This window comes from Molothrus ater, chromosome 1 (assembly GCF_012460135.2).
Source record: "Molothrus ater isolate BHLD 08-10-18 breed brown headed cowbird chromosome 1, BPBGC_Mater_1.1, whole genome shotgun sequence".
NCBI lineage: Eukaryota > Metazoa > Chordata > Aves > Passeriformes > Icteridae > Molothrus > Molothrus ater.
This window is the reverse complement of record NC_050478.2, coordinates 112,963,612-112,985,003: the sequence shown is the minus strand read 5'-3', so window position 1 is coordinate 112,985,003 and position 21,392 is coordinate 112,963,612. Positions and strand designations below refer to the sequence as shown.

The 21,392-nt window shown below is 37.9% G+C and overlaps 1 protein-coding gene across 1 annotated transcript in view; it reads left to right on the top strand.

Moving 5' to 3' along the window:
• ST18 (ST18 C2H2C-type zinc finger transcription factor) overlaps nucleotides 1-21,392 on the top strand; it is a 95,542-nt gene that overhangs the window by 48,599 nt on the left and 25,551 nt on the right. The window contains exons 5-11 of the mRNA XM_036378952.2: nucleotides 486-1,283; nucleotides 4,092-4,226; nucleotides 5,967-6,057; nucleotides 7,553-7,657; nucleotides 8,783-8,988; nucleotides 12,228-12,439; nucleotides 20,936-21,181. Coding sequence (XP_036234845.1) covers nucleotides 486-1,283; nucleotides 4,092-4,226; nucleotides 5,967-6,057; nucleotides 7,553-7,657; nucleotides 8,783-8,988; nucleotides 12,228-12,439; nucleotides 20,936-21,181 — 1,793 coding nt within the window. The remainder of the gene's footprint in view (nucleotides 1-485; nucleotides 1,284-4,091; nucleotides 4,227-5,966; nucleotides 6,058-7,552; nucleotides 7,658-8,782; nucleotides 8,989-12,227; nucleotides 12,440-20,935; nucleotides 21,182-21,392) is intronic.

Here is a 21,392-nt window from a genome sequence, read left to right as displayed (position 1 = left end):
AAGTAATTAGGGTTTATTTTGAGAAAATATTTGGGAATATTAGTTGAAATAAAAGTGAAAATAGATCAAAGGAATTTTAAAATGTGTTTGTATACTTGTGTACATATATATATATATATTAAATGTACATATGTAATATCAACGTATTGAACATTATATTTACATATATATATATATGACTGTGTGTGCATGTGCATGTGTTCTAAGAAAATATGTATTATCACCATCAGTGAGAAATGGGGATATAATTTTTTTCTCATATAGTGCTGGAACTATAATATAAAGTATATATCATTTTAGAAGGGTTTATCATCATGCTACAAGTAGTCACTTCAAGCAGATCCTTGGTGTGAATTTGATCATTTCAGAGTACCTTTCTGAGTAATGAAACAGCAATTTGTAAGTCAATGTCTCCATGTCACTTCTATAAGATACAAAAAAATAGTTATTCTTACATATTTCTCTTACCTATTTTTCTCGTACAGAGGAAAGTACTACAAAATCATCTGAGGAAACCCTTCATTTGGGTGGGCAAGAAAATTCCAGTCAAAGAAAAGACAACTACTCCAGCTATCAAGATGCCATGGCCAAATCTTTGATGAACATGGGAAAAGTAGCAAAAGATGCACCCAGTCAAGCAGTGGCAGAAAATCTAAATGATAGTGGCATTCAATCATTAAAAACAGAAAGTGATGACGCTGATGAATGTTACCTGATTAGCTCAGCTGAAGGAAAGGAAAAGACTGCTATCTCTGACCCAAAATACTGCTCATCTGAGGAAAATGAAAGTAACTCTGAAATTATGGACAATGAGTGGGATAGCTCTTCAAATTTCTCAGAAGAAACTAGTGTAAAGCCCCATGTAACTCAGAAATATATTGTAGAGTGTAATCAACCCAGCATCCTAGAAGTCCCAGAAATTAAGAAGGAAGAGGTCGAATATGGTCCTTGTGAAACACTTTGCGACTCAGAAACAGAGCTAAGAGCACCCCAGGAGCCTCACTCTGATCCTTTCGAGAAGAGAATCCAGAATCTCTTCCCCGAAAGCGAAGAAGACGACAACGAGTGCCTGTCAGAAACCACAGACGTGTCAGTTGAGCTGGACAAAACAAAAGGGAACTTGAGTTTGCTAGAGCAAGCAATCGCTCTGCAGGCAGAGCAAGGGCATGTGTTCCACAGCACCTACAAGGAACTGGATAGGTTTCTTCTGGAGCATCTAGCAGGGGAAAGGAGACAAACCAAAGTTATTGACATTGGTGGGAGACAGATATTTAGCAGCAAACGTAAGGAAGTATTTTTGGCTCTTCTTGCTGGCTTAAGCATTTGTCCCGTGACTGATAGAGGATTCTGAGCTGGGTTTTATAGCAACAGTAAAGAATCTGGAATTTAGCTGGTAATTTTGTTAATTATGTACCTTCACACTAGTGCCTCACGTCTAACCAGGTTAAACGCTAGGTACTTGGCTTCCTGCCAAACTGCTATGTGAAATCATCAGTAATGGGTACTAAAAGGCCTGTGTAGCTGGCACTGACATTCCTCCTCCTCCTTTTCCTCCTCCTCTGCTTCCTCCTCTGTAGGGTGCAAATACAAACCTCCAAAGTTTCAGCAGCCAAAAGGCAAGGCATTAAAACAGTACTCAAGGGCAAGTTTAGGGTGAAAAATTGGCCTCTCCCGAAGATATTACCTAATTCCTAAGCCATGTGTTTTCTGAGTTCAGGCTTCTTCATTAGTATCAAGGATAGTATAGTATAGTCAAGTATAAGTCTACTATTAGTATATTAGTATTGATCATTATTATATCAATCAACATTACATTTTTCTATATCCAGAACTTCTGAGCCAGGAAAGCACAAACCATGCTCTTCTGCCTCATTTGCCATCAGCAGAAACACCAGTAAATTCCAAAATCTTTATTGTTTCTGAGGGTTTGTGATATCCTACAAACCCAAAGGAACATAATTCAATTTTCATTACTTAATCAGGCTTCCAGAGGTGGAGACTTAAAAGGTTTGGGTTTGATTTATAAACTGGGCTGTCTTGTATGAAACTCCTCAATTGAGGATAATTACAGAACATCAAGAGATGTCATTTTATAAGCACACTCCCTTCTGTAGTAAGTAACAATACATTCATCTGTCCTTTGACTTTTCCTTTTGGCCTTGTAAACGTCCCCAGGTCACCCTAGCACTGATGCTATTTCTGCTTTTGGTAAATGATTTACTTTGGTATTTCTAATGTAACTTTAGAGTAGTCCCTGTGGACGTTGTAAATATTATAGTAATTTACTTATCTAAAGCATTTAGTGTGAAAGAGAACTGACAGGCATTTTTAGGAGCTGCAACTATAAAATATTTCCTGCAGTATTAGGGAAGAAAATGCAGACATCTAATTTTTGTGTTTCAAGCAGTGTTTTCATTAGCATGTCTTAAGTTGTGAATGCATGGTATTAATCTACCTTTTTATTCAACTACATGAAGCTTTATTTGCTCAGATGACTTTGGAACTTTATAGATCTCTTTTCCTGCCCTGAGAGCAGCTGTATTGGCCAGGCTCCCATTGGTGTCAATGTGACTTTCTCACAGCACACATAGGAAAGAGCAGCGATGTAGGAATGGCAGAATCTACCCCTTCCTGATTTACCTCATATTATAATTAGCTGTGGTTTCCAGGTGAGTTCAGAGATAATACCCATGGAGAAACATACCAGGCTTTGTTTGGGTTGTATAAACACCATGATTGTAGGTAATGTTGTATCGGGCCCATAATTTTGCCACTTTATATAATTAACTGCGTTTTATTTCTAAAAAATCTACCATCAAATCCATCAGCTCTTAATTTTCACTCTTGGATGCTAGATCAGAAAAAAATCTATTCATGATAAACCTTTCCAATTACTGGAGAAAACACTAAATCATATTTCTGGGTCCCTCTTTATTTTCTGTTCACTATTGCAGCACTTTCCATTTGCAGTGATTCTAAAAAGCCTGTAGTCTCCTGATGATGCTGAGTCTATTTGCTTTCCTCCCCCTTTATTTATTTTATTTTTTTTTAATCTAAAAACTTGCCAGGAAGTTTAACCCTCAGCTGTCCCTGGTGATTCTGTCCCTAAGCATATCCTACCTCACAGTCCAGAAAAAATGAGCTTGAAGGAAGCAGCTCCCTGTGCTGGCTGCAGCTGTTTTCTCCCCGAGCACCAAATGCTGTTGGCAGCCAATCACAGATGGAGCTAAAACCATCCTCAGCAATTTATGCGGCCACTTCCTCCAGATTTCTCACAAGAGAATTTCTGGACCAGAAATCATTCCTTTCTCGCCCAGACTTTTGATCCTGCATTGGAAATCAAATAAAGGTTTTCTGACCAGTGCTTCTTGCACAATTCTAGGTGCTTGAAACAGAATTTGGGAGGCTGTTACAGAGTGGTAGCAGTGGGGCTGGGCTGAGACCTCGCCTTTGAAAGGGTATCGGCTGCTCCATGTTTTCAGTGTCTTTGTGGGCTGCTCCACAAAGCAGCACTGCCATGTGTACCAGAGGGAGCTGCTTGCCTTGCCTCTCAAATGTAAAGTGGCATGTATTCAGTTTCCTAACAAAGAACCTACAGCCTAGAGATCTGTGATATTTAAGGAATGGCTTCTGGTTGAAATGCTTTTTGTTTGTTTGTTTATTTGTTTCACACCTCAGCTTTTATTTGGTTGTCCCAGCTTCCTGGAGTCTGACATTAACAGAGCAAAAGATTGTTTCTCCTTTTTTTATTTATTCCTTTATAGATCTTGCTGTTGGCTCATGTTGCCAGTTTTCTGGCTTATTGGATTGTGGCTTCTGTCCTGTTTGAGGTTCTGAATGGAATAAATGATACTGCAATCCTAAAGCTATATAATTTAGCACATAAATGGCATAATGGGAGCGGGAAAGAATTGTTTAAAGGACACTGTGGAAACCTGAAGTGATGTTTCAGTTGCATACATCCCTGTTAAAACTTTGGACAGGAATAAAATCTGAAGTATAAAATAGAGAATATCATACAGCTAGGATCACTCAGCTGAGCACAGACAGGGGCTAAACCCAAACAAAATCTTTATCTGCTTTCTCTGCAGATTCACCCAGGCCTGAAAAGAGAGAAACCAAATGCCCCATCCCAGGATGTGATGGCACAGGGCACGTGACTGGGCTGTACCCTCACCACCGCAGTCTCTCAGGCTGTCCACATAAAGTTAGAGTGCCACTAGAAAGTGAGTATCACCACCCTGGAGCCCAGAATAACAACTGGATCTGTCTCAGTATTGTGGGTAGTATGTGCTTATGCTGGAGAAGGATCCCCTTTTTTCTGCATGAGATAGCAGGATGAGACTGGGAAAGAAGCCATCACCCCTTCTTTGCTCCCTAGCTCATAGCACAGCCCTGTTTCCTACACTCATGCAGCTCAAGTGCTCCTCAGCAGCATCCTTACAAACAACAGCAGGCTCCTTAGGTAGCCTGGGAAGAACAAGATCAGACAGCCTATCCCCATGCTGCCAGCAGACCTGCATGCTGCAGTCCCATGAATCTTCAAGATGTTGCTCACTCACACCTTTGCTAAGGCACAGACATCTGCCGCTTGTTCCGGAGCCGAGGCCTCGTTTGCCGCAGCAGCGCACGGAGGCTGCTGGCTCTTACTGCCAACAGATGAGAGGCCTGGGCATGCTTATGCAGAGATGTTTTTAGCATCCCCCTTACTGCTGAGCTCAAAAAGGTTATTTCCATCAGTACATCCCAGTGCTGGTCACAGCAGGTCCCTGTCTTGTGACAGTATCACACTAACCCTTTTATGCCCAGTCTAGCCTGAATTTCTCTGCTTATTTCTGACTGTGCTGCTCTGATTACATTGGCTTGTGTGTATGTGTGTGTGTGTGTGTGTGTTATCCTGCAACATGATGCAATGAAATGCTGCATAGTAAGCCAAAAACTTAATGTGAAACTACTCATTTAAACAACCTAGTTAGTCAGATTGTTCTTTGTGGTGGTATGCTTAACAACAAATTGAAATGATATTTGCACTTTACCAAAATCCTCTTCCTAACTGTAGCTCTCCCCTTTTTTTAAATCTGGTACTAAACTGTATTCATGGAAACATCTGCTGAATTAAGCAGGCTGCATTTGGAAGTCCTTAGCAACATTAACTTCCTAAAAACTTAAAATTAACAAGTCCTTGTTAATTATCATACTTCCAATTAGATGTGCTCTGTCCTAATGGGAAAAAAAAAAAAAAAAGATAAAAGAAGAAGTTAGAATTTGGTTCCTGGCAGAACAAACCCGTGGAATGAACAGCCAGCTTTTGTGAAACACTGTAAGATGTTTTATGTTTAACATAGACATATCTGACAGTTTTAGCAAAGGTCATCCATATCCAAGGGCATTAGAAATGTACAGGCAAGACTTTGTAACTGCTGCTGAGAGTGTAAGCTGATGCTTGGAACTATTACTGTTTGGTCCAAGGCAGTTTCAGCACAGCTCAGATGACCAGAAGGTGTAATGTTCAAAGGGACATAGTCAAATATCTGATAAAATGTATAAACAGCCTTCCTGTACTCGAGAGCTTTCCTTCCCTGGGACAGAGAGGGACTGCAGCCCCATGGAACACGTGTGGCCCAGGGCTCCTCTGTCACCTGCCTTTTCCAGTGTTAGTGGTATATCAAGGGCTTCGTGATTTAGCATCTTTGCTGACTTCCACTTATGTTCTTTTGAAGTCTGTAAAAAGAATTCTGTGCATGTGGGAAGCCCCACCACAGTAATATAGAAGTAAACTGGTTTATGCTGGAGGCACCATGGTCACTGTGTTGTTGTAGGTCCTTTGCTTCCCCTATTCTTTTGTGATAAAAATGTGAAAGAATTGAGAATCTGAGTTCAAAGAGGATACGTTTGTTTTTTTAAAGATATGTGTTTTTAATTGATGCATTTTATTATCAAGTTTTTTTTTTTTAATTTCTGTTTAGTTCTTGCCATGCATGAAAATGTTTTAAAGTGTCCCACCCCAGGATGCACTGGAAGAGGACATGTCAACAGCAATCGCAACACACACCGAAGGTAGACCAGAAAAATTCCTGTTCCACTTAAAACCTAACACGTACTCGGGAGTGAATTGATAGGCACATCTTGGAATTAGATGCTATGTACTACACTGAAGAGTGTCTGTGAACTGCAAGGGCAGCCTGTATTATTTATAACCAAATAATTATGTTTAATTCCATTACATAAAAAATGGCTGCAGCACAGAGGATGGCAAATTCCACTAGTATTTTCATAGATGAGATTTAAAGCTACAATTTCATCACAGTCCTCACATTGAAAAATCATCATGTACAAGGGGCAGGAGTGAAAAAATACATTATTATTGCTACAACTGGAAAACCCAATGGAAACCAAAACCCATTTATTTTGCACCACTACATGCTAGCTGTAGACAGGAACTTCCAATCAGGGCGCATTCCCTTTTAGCAAACCTGAAAATTTTAAGTGTACTATTTTGAAATCTGTTTAAAAGCTCCACTTATTATTACCCTCAGGAATACCATCTTCTGCCTGGAACACTCCTGTCTGTTTTAACATGCTGCCTGCAGGGAGAAAGTAAAATTGAGAAAAAACTTCCAGACAGGCAGCTGGGGAATCACAGCTGGACTGCAGGTGAGGCAGAGATCCACTCTCTGTCTCCAGCAAGCCACTGCTGTCAGCACAGCTCTGGTCAGTACTGCTTTCTTCTGGAAGCAGTATATTCCATCATACTGCTTCTGGGAAAATATAACGTCAATCTTAAAATCAAACTTGGGACATAAGAATTTCAAAACCAACTCTCCCTGTTGATCTGAATTTCTGTGAGATTTTGGGGTTTTTTGTTTATTGATTGATTGTTACTGCACCAAAATTAAGTTTTATCATACTCTTAATACTAAAATTAGTAAGTCAGTCTTTATCAGACATATGAAAAGCTTGTCTACAAGAATATATAAGGCACTAGCAGATATTTTTCCTTTGTTTTTCCTGTTTTAAATCCCTAGTCATCTTTGAAGCACATCAGCTGTATCATGAGCAACCCATGAATAGGATAAGAAAACATGTTCTAATCTAATAAAACAAACAGGAAAATATAAGCTAGCACAACTCAAAATGATAAAATGCATTCTTTGGTAACAGTCTCTCATATATCCCTGGGTTTTTTCCCAAATTCACTTTCCTTTTAATCAGCAGGAGGCTTATATGCATGGTTTAGCTGATAAAGTAAATGTCATTTGTCAAAAAATTTACTAGTGACTTGCCAGACACAAAACATCAAAGCTGAACTGTGGAAAACTCCTACATGATTCAGTTTCCAGATATATCACCTAAAATACACAGATTTCACAGTTTTGCATTAAGGATTGAAAAACAGATGAATCTGGGCTATAGCAGCAGCAGTTCCCTTAAGTGCACAGACTATCAAAGTCACTAGTTTCCACAGAAAAACAGCACAGATCTCCTTTGCACAATAATTAATTTCAATGTATTTTTCTTGTTGTTTCTGTTCTTCACCTTTGCTTTTCAACAGCCTTTCTGGTTGTCCAATTGCTGCAGCTGAAAAGTTGGCAATGTCCCAGGAAAAGAACCAGCTCGAGTCTCCAAAAGCTGGGCAGTGCCATGATCAGACTCACAGGTAGGAGCCCTCACAAACCAGTTTCTCCAAACAAACAAACTCTTATTTATGCACAAACTCTGTTGATTAGTCCTCAGATGTTTCACCCACTTCAGATTTTGGCTTCAGTGGTTGCCCAGTTTTCCAAAATGAGGCTCTGCAAAACTATCTGATTCTGAAAATACACCACCATTTTTCTGTTGGTTCTTGTGCACGAGGCTGACATTAAAGACGAGAGGCGTATCTTTGGATAAGCAATCAAATATATCCTATTAAATATTACTTCCAAACAAGTAACCTGATCAGAACAATTCATAGAAATTTCTTTATTTTTAGTTTATTGGTTTAATTACTTTAATTTATATTTTATACAATGACATCAAAAAGGAGAAACACTTTTTAGTGCAATTGTATTTTGTCTGAGTTATATGGACCCTACAGACACGCGTAATTTGCACATCATTGGCACCACGACCATTACAACCTATTATATTCAGGTCTATTTGGGGACACTTTAATTTGTGGATTATTGACATGATCAGCTCTAATGGTTCCTTCAGAGCCATTACAGAATATTATGTCCATGTGTCTGCCAACTGCACGTGCCTTAACTCTACATATGAAAAGTCCTAAGGAAATTACTAAAGACAAGTAGTTACTGAACATTACCTAAATGGAATAACACACCATAAATCATTCGTTCTTCCCAAACAGCACAAGCAATTATTTCAGATCATCTTCTATTATATTTCTACAATACTCATTCACAGTAAAGTGAGAACAATACTGATCCAAAAAAACTAACAGCTAGAAAAAAAATCCAGACAAATTTTCAGAACTAAAGGAAGTGGCAATCTAGCAGTAAGTCAGTAACTTCCTTGTAAGTAGCCCAAACTGCTATTAAAGAATACTGCAATTTTTAATGTCCCCATCTTTTAGCTTGTGAAGTAGTCAAGGTACTTTTAGACTACTAGTCAGCCGCCACGTTTATGTTGTTTATTTCTTGTATATGCCCACCAATAAGTTTTGTATGTGATAGTAGCACACTTTTGGGATTATGAGATGCAATCATATTCTATTTTTCAAGACAAGGTTATTTAAAGACATTCTCATCTTTCTCCTTCATTCTTTTCCTCTTCTCTGCAGGACAAATTTAGCAAAGCAGTCTGAGCTATCTCAGTTCAGTTACAGAGCTTCACAGCCAGTCACTTCCTCCAGAGGCACCCTGGGGAAAGAACAGGAGAAGTTTGGGAAAGTCCCATTTGATTATGCCAGTTTTGATGCACAAGTCTTTGGCAAACGCACAACAGCACCTGTGACACAAGGTCGAAAAACACCTCAATTTCTTGAATGTAAGCTCAAAATCCAATTTTCTCTTGAAAAAGGGGCATAATATCAATGATTTTTTTTTCTTTTTGCTTGTTCTGCTTTCAAACTTCTAGAATTCTAAAAAGGTCTGTAGAAACTGTCTTTAATCATGTCTGTCTAGAATGTTAACTAGAATCACTAATTTGTGAAATATAGAATTTTGAAACACTAAATATTATCACTACAAAGTTTACTTTTTTGATGCTTCTTTTAAAAGCAGTTATCAGTGGAAAAGAGGAGTAAAAAGGAATGTTTTATGTATTACCTGTTACCTTCTTCCTTAAGTTGAGGTATCATTATGGGATAGAAGACAAGTCCCATGGAATGTGTCTGCACAAGGTGTAATGAACTGTACTACTGAGAAATCCAGGTGAAATTTTAAAGATATTGCAGGTACCACTTATGTGAATCTTTACAGGTATTATTCCTCCTAGATGAGCATGTGCCCCAGCTACATTAATTCCAGGCCTGGGGTAAATTTGCTTTGGTACCACATATTTCTGTACGAAATCATACACCTAGTGCAGTCATATCCAAAGCATCCAATTGTTATCAAGATTCCTCTTGCATCTTTTACAAATTTTCTGAGGCACTACTCTGTAAAAATGAGATACCACAGTGCAAACACTGAAAGTTTATTGCAAATGCTCTTCAGAATCTGCACGGGAAATATTGGCAAGGTTCTGCCATTGAATTGACCATTGTAAAATATTCTTTAGTTTAAATAAACAAATAATTCTATTCCCATGAGAGAAATGGAAAACAAATGTTTCATTCCACCAAGACTGGGTTCAGAAGAAAACAGAACCAGAACAATGTGAAAAAAAAAGACTTTTTAATTGGCTTTTCTTTTGTTAATGACAAAAAGGAAAATAAAATAGGAAAATAAATTTTGTCCCACTTACTCCAACAAAGAAAAACATTCATAGTAAGGTGAACAGAAAAGCAAAAAAAATTTGTTAATTAATAAATTTATATATAAGTTAATTGTAATATAATATGCATCTAATACTATAAAATTTTATATATATTTTATATATTTATAAAATTTTGTATATTTTTATATTTATTTGTGTACATGTCTGAGTACACAAAAACACACATATACGTTTGTAGGTATCTGGGTTTTGTGTGTATATATACAAATACTCTATTTAAAATTGCAAATGAAAAGTAGATATTTATCTGACCTGGAAAATAGGCTTGCTTAAATGAAAGCAAATATATGCATTGCCAGCTTCTTGGGTGGCAGATTTTCCAATTTTGTTTGTAAAATTGAATATTCCCTCTTAGCTGTCTCTTTGCACAGATGTATGTCTATTTCACAGGTTCATTTCAAGGAAAAAAATGATTGAAATGTTTTTATACAAATGCAAATACATATATATGCAATTTATGTATGAAGTATATCAGAGCTGAAGTTTACAGCCTGTTGTTCTTGCAAAGATTGCAATGTGCAGCTATTATTTTAATGGAAAGGTGAAAGCAAAAGAGCTGGTGAGTGATTTAACTCTTCAGGTATACAAAAGTTGGCAATAAGAAGCCAATGATGCAGTGATGGGTTCACAGTCCTATGTAAATATGCAGCCAGACAAAGCCCATCATTAGCCCTCTGTGGATTCTGCACTTTTAAATGTGGTTGTTTTGCTGGATTTTTTTACAAAACACACACCCTCTACAGCTATGGGTGTTTGTTGGTTTTTTTTTGTTGGCTGGCTGGTTGGGGTTTTTTGGCGGGTTTTTTTTGGGTTTTTTTTTGATTTTTTGGGGTTTTTTAGGATAGGTAATGAAAAATGTGCTTTCTGGTCTTTAAACACAATTTCAATCTCCTTGTAGTAAGTGCTAAAAATGTAGACAGTCTTGTTTGTGCTACAGTGCTGTGCTTACAGCAGGGTAGATAAATCCCTTTTAATTTCCACTCGAGAACGGGAGGACTGGATCATGAGGCTTTCATGTATTGCTCTACTGAGATGCCTCTAGTGCTTAGAGAAATAGAATATAGCATTCAGCTACAGTCAAAGCACATAAACCAGCATTTCTTTCAGAGCATCCCAAGTTTGAGGGAAGATGAGTCCTCCAATGCCTTAGCATTAGAAAGCACTCAGCCAAAGCTCTACATCCAAAGGCATCCAGAGCCTTGGGGCTCAGATCTTTAGGGAATGAGCAGATGGCCATATGCAGAAATGTTCTTGATGTATCTGGGTGTAGGCTGAGAAATTGGATTTTGCTTAGTTTATCTTTGTAGGACACTGTGAGGGCTGCAGACAAAAGAAGTGATTATTGCTTCTTTAGAGCTGAAATCATGGTGCTGTGCTCTCCCTGCAACAGTTTATGCCATTTCAAGCTCCAAAATCCAGAAGAGAGAGCAGAGTTCTCTCAAACTGTTTTAGAGTAAATGCTGCTGATGAAGAAGAAAACAAGGAACCACACACACCACTTTTGTCTGTGAAAGTGCTTTTCTGTTCACCTGTTAGTACTTAATTTTCAACTGACGTCCCTGTGCTTAATAAATCTGTGTATTATTCCAAATATAGCCAACAAAAGACCGTAAACCAAGATCATATGTATGCTCATTATTTTTTTAATTGATTAAAGGATAGACTTAAATTTGTAAATATTTCCACAAAAGACTTAGTACTGAATGTTCCTTACAGGTAATGTTTTTATCTGATTTCTCTGTTTCATTCAAGAGCCTCGTTTTGTTCTCCTTAGTCACATAAACAAAGCTATTTAGGTAACAGACTTATTCATCTAAGTAGAGTAAGCAGTGTTGTTTTAGCTAAGACTGGACAAGTCACTGTTGATTTTTTTTTTGCACAATAGAGCTCCAAGAAGAAGCCTTCATAAGAGTACATTTATAATTGCATTTTTCCATTGGGGTGGTCAAATCACGATGGATACCACACTAATGCTTGCTCAGTCTTTCCTTTGACATCATTGTTTTTAATGCCTGAGTTAAGGATAAGTAAAAAATGAGTAAAAAATCTCAGAAGGTTTGTTGACAGATGTTTATTTCTCAAAAAAAATATTAAATTACTGTGTTTCTGAAGACATTTTTACTGTAAGCCCTTATCGGCAATAGCAAATTGATTGTTTTAAAATGTAATCTTTGAATATATATATATATTTTTTTTTTATGTATGAAATTGTAGTCTGAGAAGCGAAACTATTTAACGGGAAAAATTTCATACATGCAATTGCTAATCAAATCTCTCTTCAACAGCAAAGCATTTTTCAAATCCAGTGAAATTTTCTAATCGACTGCCTAGTGCTAGCGCCCACACACAGAGCCCTTGCCATGCCAACTCTTATAGCTACGGTCAATGTAGTGAAGACACCCACATAGCAGCAGCTGCTGCTATCCTGAACCTTTCCACCCGCTGCAGGGAAGCAGCAGAGATCCTCTCCAACAAACCACAGAGTCTGTCTGCCAAGGTAGGGTAGTCCAAGAACCTGGAGGGTGTGCTAGCTACTGAACTGTGCGAATAAACTGTCTTTCATGTTAGTGACTGCATTAAATCCCCCAAAAGGAGGCTTCTGTTTGCATGCTCTTTTGAAGAGAGGCAGAGAGAAAAAAAAAAAAAAATCAGTAATGCAGTGACCAGTTCTGATAAAACTAAATAAATAGCAGGAATTATGTTGTTAATTCTTTTCATAATTGAGCCCTAATTACAAGGGGGGAGTCTTCTGGGAGGAAAAAAGGAAAAGGTTATTTGAAATCCAACAACAATCTGTGGTGGATAATGAATAAGATCTGTTTTAAGAGGGAATTTTTCTCCCTCTGAAACCTGCCATTAGTGATCATTTTGGAGACTGACTTAAAAAAAAAAATAAAGATCATATGATTAATCAAGGAGATATTTTGCTAGTAATAGAACAGAACTACCTATGGAGTCTGTTGTGTTTGGAGCCCCTAACAGTTTGGCAAGGTGCAGAGGGGGGAATAACAACTGACTTTGGTAACATTCCCCTTTCTGCTGGCAAGAGTGGAGAATCAGGCCCACTGCGTTTGGAGATAGATAATTTGGGCAAGTCTGTCATAATGGAAAGCTGCCTAATTTTGTAGATGTTTGTGTGGCTTTCGTGTTTTGTTTTCTGCTCTGCATTTCCTCACAGATCTTTATGATTTACAAATGGTGCTGTGTGAGCTGTAAGCCTTATTTTCTGTGCAATTACATAGTGTTATAATGCTGATGAAAACAGACAAGATTTTCTTCTGATGACAGTGGTGTGGGAGCACTGTTGTTTATTATTTACATTAAAGTCACACATGTTCCACTGCAATGAAACTTTTGAAAGCTCTTTGTAGATAAGAAGGAGTCATTACAAGAACTTAAGGAGAAGTCACTGGGCAGTGAAAAGAGGTGCACTTGTCAAAACACAGAATAGCTGGTTTGCATCTTCAAAAGACAGATGATCTGTTTTTCTGAAAGTCAGTGTCACTCCACCTTATCCCTCTGTTATCTGAGCCTCACAAGGCTCATTCTGGCTAGGTGTGTCTTCCACAGCTGTTTATCTACATTTTGGTTGAGGGTTTATTCACCACTGCTAGGAGGTTAGCTATTATTTTTTGAGTGGAGCCATTAATTTTGCCACCAGCATAACACCTTGTCAGGTATTCTGAGGCTTGTGCCTTTGCAGAGTGCTATCTCCTACTTTGCTGCTTTTGATTTCCACTTGTGTGTGAAGTTTTGGACATTAAAATCAACATTGAGAGCTGCCACAGCGCAAACTTTTTTAGAGTGGTCACAGGTAGTCCCTGTTACTCACTATCTGTTCCAAAGACTCCTCGTAGAACCTCTCCTAATGACAAATCCATCCTTGATATCTGCTGCAAAAAAACCTTTTATCAGTCTTTAATAGAGACTTCTTCTAGTAGGGAAATGAAAACTGATGCCAATGGTTGGATTAAATTGCTGCAGCAGCCTTTGGCTGACCTCAGCAATAGACCTTTGTTGCCAGAGAAGAGCAGTAAAGGGACTAGGCATAACCCAAAGATTTTCTCCTGTGTACCTGCTTCACAGTTGCCAAATCATGGGGAAGGATTGAATGGAAGTGAACATAACAGTAATGATACAGAGGGGCACTTGGGGCACATAGCTGACTCCTTTTTCACAGCCAGGAATCCAGCCTGAAAGAAAATCACCTGCCTACCTTGCTATCTGCCTGCCTCCACTTTTGCCAGACTTTCTGGAGGGCATACTACTACAAAACATCTGACAGAAGAATCAGAATTAGCTTCTGGCCAAAATACAGACAAGTAAGCCCCAAACAGATTTGGAGTCCAAAAGTACACAAACACATTTTTATATGGTTTTGGATATTTATTACCTTGATCATACAGGATTCAAACCAAAAAATTTGTGAATTAAGTTGCCAGATTCTCTTCAATGAAGACACTTTTTAATTTTAAAATATGAAAAAATAAAATACTATTTATCAGTGTTTCTGAATTGTTTTGTGGCTGGTGGTGGCCACAAATATAAATATTTAATTGCTAGAATATCTTACAAATTTTTAGATTATTAAAAAGCCTCTCTTGAGACTTTATCTGTGTTTGAACTACTCAAATAATGCAACATATTACTACAGAGTTAAATATTTCCTTTTTCTACTCGACAGCACACACATTCAACACATTTGAAAATAACTAAATATAACTCTGTGTTCAGAGCCCCATAGTATCAAGTTTCTCAGCCCTGCCCCTTGAAACACCCTTTTATTCCTTTTTCTAAGAAAACCTGTTTAGCATTGTCCATACTTTAGCAGATCAAAGCTCCTGACTTGTAAAGGTGTTTGAGCATCAGGCACCCTTGCAGCAGTCCAGTCCTTGGTTCCTTACAGATGGGAGGCTATGGGGTGGTAGTACAAGGATATGTGAGACTGCAGAAGAATTCTCAGGCTTGCTGAAAATATTTTGCCAGCAGCACAATTGTCAGAGACGTAAAAATATTGTGCTTCTAAGTTTTAGAAGCAGAACTTAAAGTTCAAACATTTCAAGTAAGTGGCATTTTCTTGTATTTTCTCAAGGCATGCATATGTTGCCTTGCTTAAACAAGTGGGGAAAACAACAAAATGCTTTTTTAGCACAAGTGTGTTCCCAAGTATCTCTCTTTCTTTTTGTCTCTTAAATTTGATTTCTTGACCCCCAAAGCATTGTCCCTCTCCTAGAAAGTCAGATGGTTTACCCGTGAATATTCATTCCTTTCCTGTATATACAGATAAAATTTAAATGAAAAAGTAAATGTATTTTATAGCATAGTTCCAAATTTCAATAATTTAATTGATATTCAAACATTTATTTCTCATTCTCTATATATCAGTTCAAAAGGGAGAGTCCAAGGCAACAGAAGAGAAAGAGAAATGTAGCAAGGATAGAGAAGTCACATTTTGCATTAACAGTTCCACTAGAGAGAAAAACTTCCAGAGACCTTATGTTCAAGGTGATCTGACAAATATCCCAAGTTTAAAAATAATAATTTAAAAAATAAGCCATTAAAAAAATACATTTATTCTGAAATGAGTAGTAAAATGAATCTTAAACCTTATCTATGAATTATGCATCAGTTGCATACAAAATAGTAAGATCATCAGATACTTTGATGAAATAATTATCAAAATAATTAATACCACATTAATGTTGCACTGTCTGAGCCATACAGCCTCGTACTGCTGTATGTAAACTTTTCCCCTGAATATAATCCCAACCAGGCAATTCTCATGCAGTCAGTATCCCAAGCAAGTCTCCTGGTTGTACTTGATTTGCAGTTTGTGTAGCTTCATTCAGCTCCCACAGAAGTCAGCAGAACAGTTCCCCTAGGAGGCTTAGCCTGCAGTTTCTAGTTCTGTGTAAGGATCCACATCATCATAACTTCCAGGGATCTCCCCTGTTTACAGCTCTCACCACACATGTCTCAGTGAGGTAGCTGCAGGCAATAGTTTATCTGTATCCTCATCACTACTGCTTGCCAAACATTTTGTTGACTGTTTTGGTGTTTTTCCCACCTGTTTAGACAAAATGACATATGCACACTATGCCTTTAAATAAAACAACAACAAAAAAAAAAAAAAAAAAAACAAAAATAAAATCATACTTGCTAAAAATGTTTAAAGTTTAAATTCTAGTTTTTGAACAAAATTGTGTCATCTCTCCGTTCTTGGATACTGATGACAGTGAAAATTGCATCAATTATTTAAAAACTGTTGTTAGCACTCAGCATGTTTGTCAGGCAGTACTTTACTCCAAATACCTTACAGCCTAAATACAGGATGAAAAATCATCCAAGAGTAGCACTAGGTACCATCCTGTAATACTGCTGTGCATATTGCTCTCTAAGTACCTTCTTGGCTAGCTTTTTTTAATTTGTGAACAGCTTGGGGCTTAAATTGTGACTCCATTTTTGTCTCAGATGTTGTTGGGCTGTTACAAGTTTTCTCATTTTGACCCAAATTAATATTTTCATTTTCTGCAGAAGTACTCAGTTGCCTAAATTTAAGTGTGAAGAATTGAGGACCTGGTGCATGTGTTTTGTTGGCTGGGAATAGGAAAGATTGTACCATTTGGGATGGACTTGTATCAAGAATATCATTCACACGGCAAGATAGGAGTCTCATTTACTCCCAGTACCAGAACTTAAGAGCTCTTTTGAGCTTTCCAAACCAGACTGAACTGCTGGGGGAATGCAAAATCACTGATCATGTTGTTCCTTTGGACTTGCTTAGCATTAAGTTCGATGGCTGATACCAACCAAAGAAACCATGAATTCTCTTATATGTCATGGCACAATGTCCCTGATGTCACAGGTTTGAAATAAGATACATGCAGACACAATAATTTACTCTTTCTGATCCAGCTGAGATAAAGCTTAACTTGTAATCATTACTGGAGACACACTGGAGAGTATTAAATGTTATGAGTGATCAGATGGTCCAAAAGCACACAAAAAAAATGCAGGATAAATTTGACACAAAAGGCTAGCATCCTTTATTGTCCTAGCTGTTGTAATTCAGTTCTAAGGACAGGACCTAATTAAGTACTAGAAAATATTAAGTCCTAGAAAATATTTATGTCATAAGATAAGGCTGAAAAAAAGATTGACTTTATTGTAATAAAGCAGATGGGGAGTATAGAGACTTTTTTTGTTTTGTTTTGCATATTTAGATTAGTCTTCATTTTTGTTAATTAATTACTGTTTGTACCTTATCTTTTCACTGAATAGCTACTTGAATAAAGAAAATGTGCTCCCATCATTTTTCTTTAATTTTTTTTTTCTGGAATCCTTTTACCAGCTGCTTGTAAAATGTGAGGTGGGGGGATTAGACTGTCACTTATGAGGTACTAGGTAAGAGGTAACCTGAATTTAATTACTGTGTGTATCCTATCATGCTCATTGATTTTTCTTCATTGTTTCAGTGGATATTTTCCTGATTTACACCAGTGTAAATATAAATGTGGGTACGATCAAAATTAGACTGCAAAGATTTACACAGCTTAAAACAAACATAAGTTAGGAAGCTAAAAGATACATTTTCATCTTTGTTTTGCTTACAGTTTTAAGGAATAATCAGAACAGTTTACATTGTTTTAGTAGCTGTATTTTAAATATGTCATGATAAATGGATAAATATAGGCCTGTTCACACATGCACTAGAGTCAACAGTAATAAGATCTTGCCTTCACTGAGGAGAACACAGCCTTTATAAGCTTGAGCTAAGCATAGTAAATGCCATTTTCTGTCAGCATGTCAGAGCACTGCTCTAACAGTTTTTCCCATTTGCCATTTTTGTCTTTTTAGTTCCATTTAAAAATTGATGTAAAAATAAATGTGGTAAAGCAAGCAAAGGAGACATATTGAGAGGAGGGTGGGATCAGAGTAGGAATGTAAACTGGAGCAATAACTCTGACTTCCCTCTTTTTGCTCTGCCATTTGGAGTTTGCTAGGAAGGCACCAAAGCAATAGCTCTTTTATACCATTCTGAGTAAAAAGCCATGCTGTGAACCTGTGATCAGTTCTGCAATGGGCAAAGGGGGATATTTTTCCCATGACTTTATTTAATTGTTGTGTGCATCTGTGAGCTCACTTAAACCCCATCTGCACACTACTTCACAAACACACTACCCAGCCTTTCCTGATTGGAATTAGGTATGTGTTGGACAGCCCAACTTCTACATTAATTTCAGGCAAGTGTTTAGAAAGCTTTAAATATCCATGATAGTAAATGTTCTGCTTATCAGTCAGAGCTCCTTGTGGAGGTTATTGGTATCTGTTTCTCAGAGAATGATTTTCTGATATTATTCTATGTCAAGTTGCATTAAGAAGGAAACCTTGATTGTTTTTGGTCCTTCTTGCTGTTGCTGTTGCCTTCTGAGTAGTTGATATTTTGTCAGTAGAGAGAATCCACACTATTTATGGGTTTTGCACTATAAAACTACTGCAGCCCAGTCACATGGCTTCCTTTCCTAAGCCATCTGTCACAGAGGTCTGGAATTTTATGTGAATGTTGGTTGTGCAGACTTAACCCAAGTTTTTTTATTATGAAAAATGTCAGCAACTACAATATTTAGCATTTTACTTTACATTGGTCATTAAACTTGATTACTGTAGCTCTGTTTCATTGCTATAGTTACATATCAACAACGAAGCCAAAAAACACTGGGCGATCATGGCAGAGCTGTATTGTCAGATCCTGGAGTGTGTGCTTGGCACTGATATAGTTAATATCTTGGATTTTTGTAACTAAGGTTTATTAATGCTGGTATAAAAATGTATTTGATATTATACAGATGGCATAAGATGTTGTGGTTACTAAGTTATTATCCAGGATAAGCTGCACTGTCAAATTCAGGGCTTAAAACTATCACAGGAGATTAAACTATTTACTAAAAAGGGGCAGAAAGATATAACAAAAGCGTCTTAGTATGAACATATTAGAAGTGTATTTACTTCCCATAAATATAATAAAACATCTCTCTCTTTAAGCTGTGTGATTGAAAATGTGAACTTGGCTGTGTGGGAGAAGCAAACATAAGAGGTGCCTGAGTTTCTGAACCAGGGACAAGCAGATGGCTTGCTGGTGCTTCTGACTAGGTGGGCATCTGCATCAGGCCCATGGAAGCAAAAGGGAGCCATGCTGGCTGAGTGAAGACAGGTTGTCAGGCCTTTAATTGTCATCTACAACCAATCTTTTCCTTCTGATTCAGAAAATTTAATCAATCACGTTTTACCTTTAAATTAGTCATCACTGGCAGTGGTAGAAGGCCAGGCTGCATTAAGGAAGCTCCACCCTCAGTCCAGCCAGTGTGGCCACGCCACAATTTCAGCACAGGGGAAGAGCTCCCTGTTTCACCATAACTCTTAAGATCCTCAAGAAAGGACAGGTTTGACTGCCCTATCTTTGGCAATTGGATGGTTGACTAATCATCATGCCCCAGGAATATTTAATGGTCAGAAGAAGAAAGGGGCTCCTCCTGCCAATGTCTTTCTGAGGAAGAGGTCTAAGAAAGACAGACAAACTTTCCCCCTGGGCATACCTGACTCTTATCTATTTACAACACAACAGCTGGGTGATTCAATTACACCATGAGTTTCCCATTATATTACTCAAGGTAGGAAATCTAGGTTTATACAGCTGTCTCCTACAGTTATACAGCACAGAACACATCTTCCCCAAATTCCCAAGTGTTATCCAAGCTTTGTGGGGATGCAAATTAAAACTAGTAGTGATGACAATGAGCAGCGTTAATTACAGTAGTCTATGTGTAGATCTCTGATATGGCAATTTATCTCCATAGTCTTCAAATGTTTTCCACATTATTCAGGAAAACACTGAACTAGACTACTAAGTAGTCCTCCAGAAGCCACATTTCATCTTTTTCCCTCGGTGCCTTCAGCAAATGTTGGCAACAGCAAGAACTAGTCTTATATTCATCCCTATATAGAAAATATGTCAATATGCAGTGTAGCATATATAGCACAAAGGCAAATTTGTTGTTGCTTACATTAGTAAATTGCACTTTCATCAGCTTTTTACCATTGCAAGAAGAGGAGTTTGTCCTCTTTTTTCTGTGATCAAATGGCATAAGGCAGAACAGTGATGTTTCCTTCCTTTGTTCTTGTACAGCCAAGCAGCATTTGCCCCTTTTTGCGAGCAGGAGAGCTTCTCCCAGACTGGAAATAAAGGTTGGGTCTCTCCCCAGACTGCACACACACCTCTGAAATTAGAGGCTGCTCTTTCCTGTACTCCCCAGGAAGCAAAGAGTTTGTTAACTCAGGCAGAATTTCTCCATTAGGGAGAACCTCCCCAAAATCCTCCTGTACCTCCCAGTCTAGTGGTCTCAGTGCAGACCTGTGCCTTAGTGGCCTAGTCAAATTATGATAAAGGCAGTAGGTTATTTCAAGTGAGTAGAAAACCCCAGTGAAAATTTCTCCTACTGTGCTACTTTTAGATGTATTTCTTTCCCCCTCCTTCTCCCCCGCCATGATGCAGATGTTGTAATGTTTCCAGGGTGTGGGGGGAAGGGAGGATATGTAATAGTAATGCTGTTGATGACCTAAACAATGCATTAATGCTTTTAACTGTGAATTGGGGTCATAGTTCTCTGTAAGAGTGAAAAGATCAAGAAGATTTAAAGCTAAACTTTTTTTAAATAAAACTAGATTTAGGGTGTATAGGTTATGGTTTAGTGGCATCTTATTTAAATTCTACTTACTATATTTAAGCTGAGATGCAGGGATACCATTACTGAAGCTACTCTTAAGTCTGCCTAAGAGTTGGACATTAACTGACATAAATCGAAAAGCTGGGTTTAGATTCAGATAAATTTAAATAAAAGCGTGCATTTATATTTATCCTTTAAAAGCACCACATGGTTATTTTACAGCCTTACCACGTCCATATCTAAACATGTCTCTATTTCCTGTTGCATGTCAGGGAGCTGAGATAGAAGTGGATGAAAATGGCACACTGGATTTGAGCATGAAAAAGAATCGAAGCCAAGACAAAGTTATGCCTCTCACTTCTTCCAGCACAGCACTTCCCACTCCCTCCTCTTCTCCTTTCAAAGCAAGTAGCATCCTGGTAAATGCAGCCTTCTACCAGGCACTTTGTGAACAGGAAGGCTGGGATACACCAATCAACTACAGCAAGACCCATGGCAGGAAAGAAGAAGAAAAAGAGGTATTTTTTCAATTTCTGAGTAATTTTTCCCTTGCATGAGAGACCATATGATAGTCTTTATGACCATCTTGTACAGTTTAAAGGGAATCAGTTTCCACAGGTAGAGGCTTGTGGGCATTGATCTGGTTTTAATGGTCTCTTGGATGGGATATAAAAAAAACTCCCGCTACTCACTTTGGAAAATCTTGCTTTCAGAGCCTACTTGCTAATG